The sequence below is a fragment of the Caloenas nicobarica genome, chromosome 1 (assembly GCF_036013445.1).
Source record: "Caloenas nicobarica isolate bCalNic1 chromosome 1, bCalNic1.hap1, whole genome shotgun sequence".
In the NCBI taxonomy this organism is placed as follows: Eukaryota; Metazoa; Chordata; class Aves; order Columbiformes; family Columbidae; genus Caloenas; species Caloenas nicobarica.
In genome coordinates this window covers 108,467,038-108,474,755 of record NC_088245.1, presented here as the reverse complement: position 1 = coordinate 108,474,755, position 7,718 = coordinate 108,467,038, and the positions used below count along the sequence as shown (strand labels likewise).

At 53.0% G+C, this 7,718-nt stretch overlaps 1 protein-coding gene across 2 annotated transcripts in view; it reads left to right on the top strand.

The window, feature by feature from the left end:
• The first annotated feature begins 385 nt into the window (after positions 1-385).
• SH3KBP1 (SH3 domain containing kinase binding protein 1) overlaps positions 386-7,718 on the top strand; it is a 236,335-nt gene continuing 229,002 nt past the window's right edge. For both annotated transcript variants that reach the window (XM_065646473.1, XM_065646464.1), the window contains exon 1: positions 386-867. In XM_065646473.1, the coding sequence (XP_065502545.1) occupies positions 864-867 (4 nt within the window). In that variant the 5' untranslated portion in view covers positions 386-863. The remainder of the gene's footprint in view (positions 868-7,718) is intronic.

Here is a 7,718-nt window from a genome sequence, read left to right as displayed (position 1 = left end):
CCTGAGCTACCCGCCCGTCCCGCCGCGGGGGAGCGGCCGCCCGCTCCCACCGACGGTGTTCGAAGCCCAGAGCGCCCTCCCTCCTTCCCCAGTACCGAAATGAGGCAAGCCCCTTCCCCTCTCCCGCCCGCGCCCCCGCTGACGCTTCCTGGCCTGAACTGGGAAAGCCGCCGGGCGAGGCGGGCCCGTGGCGCCGCGGCACCCCTGTGCCCCGACTCTGCCGCGCCTGGGGATCGCCGCTCCGCTTCCTTCCTCCCTCCCTCTCTCCCCGCCCTCCTTCTGCCGCCGCCGCTCCCGGCGGCCCGAGGCGGCGCAGCGGCTCTGGCGCAGTCTCGCGACACTTCCCGCAGAGCCGAGCCGCGCCGATCGCTCCGGCAGCAGCAGCTGCCGCGGGAGCGCCCGGCGGGGAGACCCGGCTGCTCCTCGCGCCCTCGCCCTGCCCCACGTACCGGCCGGCGGGGGAAGGCGCGCACCCCCCGCGGCTCCGCAGCAGGCGCCTCTGGGCGTCCGGGCTCGGCCGCGCTTTCTCTCGGGCTGCTCTGCCCGGCGGCAGCGGGGACCCAGGTGGTTGTCAGGAGCTGAAGGTTGAGCCCCTTCTCTCGCCTCATTTTTTTTTTTTTTTTTTAATACATACAAATACATACGCTGAGAGAAGCCGAGGTACTGCTGGCAGGACGCAGAATGCAGCACGGCTGCAGCGGGTGCTGAGAGCGGCGGCCGCCGGAGGAGGGAGCGGCTCTGTCAGCAGCCTCTTCTCCTTCCCGTGGCGGCGGCTCGGGCTGTCTCTCGCCCCCTTCGCCGTGGTCAGCCGCCTCAAACTTTCAGCGTGTTTTCGCCGCCAAGCAAAGCCCAGCTCGACATAAATGGGTGAGTTCAGGACGCCGGCTCCGAGTCGGCGGTGCTGGGGGGGCGGCTGGGGCTCTCGCCCGGCGGGTGGGGTGCGTGCCGCCGCCACCGAGGGCCGGGGACGACGAGAGGGGAGCTGGCCGCCACCAGCCTCCGCTCCTCCGCCTCATGGCTTTTAACTTCTCTTCCCCTCCCCCGGCCGAGTTAATAATTGTTTTCATGTGACAGGCGGAGGAGGTCGGGGTTTACGGCGGCGGGGCGAGGGCCGAGCGCCTCTCGGGGCTGCCGCGGTGGCTGATCCCGAGCGGGGCTGACAGGGTTACCAGCCCTCCCGTGCACCGTCTGGCCGGCTTCGCCTCCTTCCCGCCGGACACAACCACCCCCGGGCAGCTTGGGGTGTGGTGGCGCCGGGCCGGGCGGAGAGAGCGGAGAACCCCCGCCCCGGGCGCGCAGGTTGCGCTCCTGAGGGGCTGCCGGCGGGGAGAGCTGCGGGAGGGCGCGGGGCGGCCCCTGCCGTACCGCCCCGCCGCGAGGGGGCGGCCGTTGGGGCCGTCGCGCGGGGGGTCGTTGGAAACGTTGCGCGGGGAGGGGGGGTGCGATCGGCAGCCGCTGCCCGTGAGGTGGCTCCCGCGCACTTCGGTAAGAGGCTGCACCTGGCTGCCCGGCCCGGGGTGGGCAGCGCCCGCTACCTGTGCGGCGAGGGAGGCGTGGGCAGCGGGAGGACGGGGGATGAATCGTACCATTATGCGGGGCGAGGCGGCGGTGCCAGGCGCGGGCTGGCTGAGCGATGCGCCCCTGGAGCGGCGCTGGCCCGCGGCTCCCTCTGCCCAGCACGGTGCCCGGCGGAAAACGACGCGTTGGAGGGAACAAAAGAAGCCGCCAGCTGTTGGTAGGCAGCCCTGGATGTACCCACCGGCCGGCGTCTGAAGGCAGCGGCGAACGGTGCTCCAAAACACCGGCTTTTACGTGTGCTCAGGCCCCCAGCAGCCCGTTTTGCTCGCGGTAGCGGAAACGCTCTTGGACTGTGGGGGAACATGAGAGCAGTGTCACTGAAACGACTAAATACAACGTGTTACGTGGGCAGACATTTTACACTATTTTACCTGTTGTAACACAGTGACGTTGGGAATATAGTGGGGAAAAAAAAATCATCCCTTTGTTCTTTGAGAGATTAGTTCGTGGGGTACTGTCAGAGCCAATGGTATCAGCTGCTCTACCTGTATGTTACGAGATTAAGCACTAGCTTTTCACTATTGACTTTCAGTTAGTCCTCCAGTTCAGGCTGAAATGCGTTCATCCCTATGCAGCTCATTCAGCAGTATCGATCGGGATGAACTCTGCTGCTGACAGCAGGCCAGCATCCCAGGCCGCCACATTTAATTGGGTGCATTGTAGAAGACTCTGTTAGGGTCGGTTTGCCTGCTGGTTAGCGCAGCTTTCAACTTCTGTCTTCTGTAGTGACAGATAAGATTTTAAACATAGTGTGGTAATGAGGTGTAGGGTTTATAACTGCTGAATGACTGTCTTCAGTAGGGCATGTCACAGGAAATAGGTTTTTTAAATATTATTTTTGTTTTCTTATCCTCTCAGTATATTTATTTCTTACTAACTTTATTGCAATACAATAAGACTTTTCTGATTTCTGCTTAATCTGTAGTCCAAACGTTAGCCTTTTTTTCTTTTTAGCTTCATGATACAAAAGATTAAGGAAAGCAATAAAGGAGCAGTGATGTAACTTGCATTGGCAGAGCTCAAGAGAGGTTTTTGAATACTGTAACTTAGCAGTGAAGGCCGTCTTTTTTCCTTTTACCCACTCTTCCCTCCCTTGGGCTGGCCATGATTGTACACATCTGGCATCTTTAAAGCTCATTTGGATAATGACATTCCCAAATCACTGTAATTCAGTCAGACTTTTCTTTGCAAAATGGGAGTGGAGGGAGGGCAGATATGCTTTCATTGTTGTTCATATCTTTAAATGGTAAGTGATCCTTGTAGTTTAAAAACAAAAGGAAAAACTATGCAAGGAAGTGCAGGTATGAGTAGTATGAAAGCAAAATCTTTCTAAGAGACATCAAATGAAAACAGTTTTATTAAAAACATTTTTAACGTTGTTAGCATTTTTGAAAGATATTTTAGATGCAGAAAAGTATAGGTCAATTCTTAGATGTAGGTGGGGACGTGGTGCAAGGGCCACCTACGAGGTCACATAGGAAGAGGCGATTGACTCCACGCCTCAAGACTGCCTCCGATAAAAAAGAAAAAGGGTAATTGTGGTAGGCAATTCCCTTCTGAGAGGGACGGAGGGCCTGATATGCAGAGCTGACCCTCAGCATCGGGAAGTTTGTAGCCTACCTGGAGCTCGGATCAGGGACATTGCCAGGGCGCTCCCCAACCTGGTGCGCCCAACGGACTATTACCCCCTACTGATCTTCCAGACAGATGGGGAGGAAGCGGCATCCTGTAGTCTGAGGGAAATGAAGAAAGACTTCAAGGCCTTGGGATGAATGGTGAAAGAGTCTGGGGCTCAAGTTATCTTTTCTTGCCTCTTTCCATTTTTGGGTGATGATGTGGGATGGAATAAAAAAATTAAGTCCGTAAATGATTGGCTTCGGGACTGGTGCTACAGGCAGGGCTTTGGGCTCTTTGATAACAGCTGGTTTTATAAGACACCAGTCCGGTCAGTGATATGTGGGAAAGGTTTATCCCACAGGGGTAAAAGGATGCTGGGACAGGAATTAGCAGGGCTCATTTGCAGGGCTTTAAACTAGATTTGAAGGGGGATGGGGTTGTAGCTGGGCTTGCATCAGTGGGACAGCATGCTGGAATCCATAAAGACCGGGAGGCCCCTCGGGCCCCTAGGGTGAAATCGGTGTACTCGGCTCGCTCCCTGAAGTGCCTGTACACCAATGCGCGCAGCATGGGGAATAAGCAGGAGGAGTTAGAAACCTGCGTTCGGTCAGGAGATTATGATCTGGTGGCACTAACAGAGACATGGTGGGACAACTCACATGACTGGAATGTGGTCATGGATGGCTCTGTCCTTTTCAGGAAAGACAGGCCAGCCAAGCGTGGTGGTGGAGTTGCTCTTTACGTGAGAGAGCAACTACAATGTATAGAGTACTGTCCAGGTGCGGTTGAGGAGCAAGTTCAGAGTCTGTGGGTGAGAATTAAGGGGCAGGCTGGCAGGGGTGACACTGTTGTGGGACTCTATTACAGGCCACCAGATCAGAGTGAGGATGTTGATGAGGCCTTCTACGGGCAGCTGAGCGTGGCCTCACAGTCACAGGCTCTGGTTGTTATGGGAGATTTTAACTACCCTGATGTTTGCTGGAAGGACTACTCAGCCAGCCAGCCTCAGTCTAGGAGGTTCCTCCAGTGCATTGATGACAACTTTCTGATGCAAATGGTGGAGGAGCCGACTAGGAGAGGTGCGCTGCTGGATCTCGTCCTCACTAACAAGGAGGGTCTGATTGAAGCAGTAAAGGTGGGGGGCTGCCTTGGTTGCAGCGACCATGAGATGGTGGAGTTCAGAATCTCCTGTGGTGGGAGCAGAATACCGAGCAGAATTGCAATCCTGGACTTCAGCAGGGCCGACTTTGGCCTTTTCAGACAATTGCTGGAGGAAATCCCGTGGGCAAGGCTGCTTGAAGGTAAAGGGGCCCAAGATAGTTGGTTAACTTTCAGGGACTGCTTCTACCAAGCTCAAGATCAGAGCATCCCAACACGTAGGAAGTCAAGGAAGGGAGCCAGGAGACCTGCGTGGTTAAACAGGGAACTGCTGGGCAAACTCAAGTGGAAGAGGAGGGTTTACAAATCATGGAAGGAGGAGGGGCTGGCCACTTGGGAAGAATATAAGGCTGTTGTCAGAGGATGTAGGGAGGCAACTAGGAAAGCTAAGGCTTCCTTAGAGTTAAACCTGGCGAGAGGGGTCAAGGACAACAGGAAGAGCTTCTTCAAATACATGGCAGATAAAACTAACACCAGAGGCAATGTAGGCCCACTGATGAATGGGGTGGGTGCCCTGGTGACAGAAGATACAGAGAAGGCAGAATTACTGAATGCCTTCTTTGTCTCTGTCTACTCTGCCGGAGGCTGTCCTGAGGAGCCCCGCACCCCTGAGGCCCCAGAGGAAGGCAGGGCAATGGAGGAGTTTGCCTTAGTTGATGAGGACTGGGTTAGGGACCAGTTAAGCAATCTGGACATCCATAAATCCATGGGTCCAGATGGGATGCACCTGTGGGTGCTGAGGGAGCTGGCTGAAGTCATTGCTGGACCGCTCTCCATCATCTTTGCCAAGTCTTGGGAAACGGGAGAGGTGCCTGAGGACTGGAGGAAAGCAAATGTCACTCCCGTCTTCAAAAAGGGCAAGAAGGAGGACCCAGGCAACTACAGACCGGTCAGCCTCACCTCCATCCCTGGGAAGGTGTTGGAACACCTTATCCTTGGTGCCATCTTAAGACGTATCAAGGATAAGAGGGTCATCAGGGACAGTCAACGTGGCTTCACCAAGGGGAAGTCGTGCTTGACCAACCTCATAGCCTTTTATGAAGACGTAACAAGGTGGATTGACGATGGCAGAGCAGTGGATGTGGTCTACCTTGACTTCAGCAAAGCATTTGACACCGTCTCCCACAGCATCCTCACGGCAAAACTGAGGAAGTGTGGACTGGATGATTGGGTAGTGAGGTGGACTGTGAACTGGCTGAAGGAGAGAAGCCAGAGAGTTGTGGTCAATGGGGCAGAGTCTGGTTGGAGGCCTGTATCTAGTGGAGTGCTTCAAGGGTCAGTTCTGGGACCAATACTGTTCAATATATTCATCAATGACTTGGATGAGGGAATTGAGTGTACTATCAGCAAGTTTGCTGATGACACCAAGCTGGGAGGAGTGGCTGACACGCCAGAGGGCTGTGCTGCCATCCAGCGAGATCTGGACAGGCTAGAGAGCTGGGCGGGGAAAAATTTAATGAAATATAACAAGGGAAAATGTAGAGTCTTGCATCTGGGCAGGAACAACCCCAGGTTCCAGTATAGGTTGGAGAATGACCTATTAGAGAGCAGTGTAGGGGAAATGGACGTGGGGGTCCTGGTGGACAGCAGGATGACCATGAGCCAGCACTGTGCCCTTGTGGCCAAGAAGGCCAATGGCATCCTGGGGTGTATTAGAAGCGGGGTGGTTAGTAGGTCGAGAGAGGTTCTCCTTCCCCTCTACTCTGCCCTGGTGAGACCTCATCTGGAATATTGTGTCCAGTTCTGGGCCCCTCAGTTCAAGAAGGACAGGGAACTGCTGGAGAGAGTCCAGCGCAGGGCCACAAAGATGATTAAGGGAGTGGAGCATCTCCCGTATGAGGAAAGGCTGAGGGAGCTGGGTCTCTTTAGCTTGGAGAAGAGGAGACTGAGGGGTGACCTCATTAATGTTTATAAATATATAAAGGGTGGGTGTCACGAGGATGGAGCCAGGCTCTTCTCGGTGACAACCAACAGTAAGACAAGAGGTAATGGGTTCAAGCTGGAACACAAGAGGTTCCACTTAAATTTGAGAAGAAACTTCTTCTCAGTGAGGGTGACGGAACACTGGAACAGGCTGCCCAGGGAGGTTGTGGATTCTCCTTCTCTGGAGACATTCAAAACCCGCCTGGACGCCTTCCTGTGTAACCCCACCTAGGTGTTCCTGCCCTGGCAGGAGGATTGGACTAGATGATCTTTCGAGGTCCCTTCCAATCCCTAACATTCTGTGATTCTGTGAATTCTTTATGTGTACTACACTGTTAGGATTCCCAATGTTTTATTTTTAAATTACTTGTGTGCCTTCTATTTTAACCAATTATATTTTCCATGTGGCACTGCATACTGTTATTAGTTCAAACCTATGCTTGTATATATGTGTGTATGTTACACATACGTGTATAGTAAAGTTCAGCATATGGCCCCAAGATTTTTTTACAGCACATAAGGCAAACCTTACAAGAAATACGGTTTTATTGAGGTTTTATGAGCTCTTCTATGACATTATAGCTAGACTGTCTTGAAGTCAATTAATTTACACTTGGAATGGACTTGTCAGGAGAGTTGAGTGGAATAACATCGTAGTTCTTTAAATATAAAAGTCAGGTAAGGCAAAAACCTTAAAAGTAATTGGAATTCAGTGGAACAAGCTCAGTCGTAATGTTTGAGAAGTGAAGAGGTGGTGTTTTGTGGGGATTTGTGTGTATGTGATTGTTTGTGTGTTGTTGTTTTGGGTTTATTTTGTTTCATGAACACTTAGAATTGCATATGGTTAGAGAACTCCTCAGTCTCATTTGCGAGATCTTTGCGTGCCCACACATCAGACTGTCCTCCTGAAGCTGGAGGTCTAGAAAACAATGGAAGAACAAGGTATAGTAGCTACTTGGGGGAAAACTGGTTTGAGGTGTACAGCTTATCAAATTTAGAAAATGCCAAGAGTACAAATCTGATTCTAGAAACCAGTGGTTAACTGCCGTCATCACAAAACAACTGGTGATGTGCAAATCCTTCTGTCAGTTGAGATACAACTTCCAACTTCTGCAGATGAAGGAAGATACTTTTTTCTGCTCTGCAGTCCGATCGTCTTCAGAGCACAGACATTAAATGGGGTGGATATCCTACATAGTAATACAGCTATGAAAGTACTGCATCCAGTTCTGGGCTCCCCAGTTTAAGAAGGACAAGGAATTACCGGAGGGAGTCCAGCAGCGGGCTATGAAGGTGATTAGGGGCCTAGAGCACCTTTCTTATGAAGAGAGACTGGGAGAGCTGGGTCTGTTCAGCCTGGACAAGAGAAAGCTGAGAGGGGATCTCATCAATGTTTATAAATATCTCAAGGGTGGATGTCAAGAGGATGGGACCAGACTCCT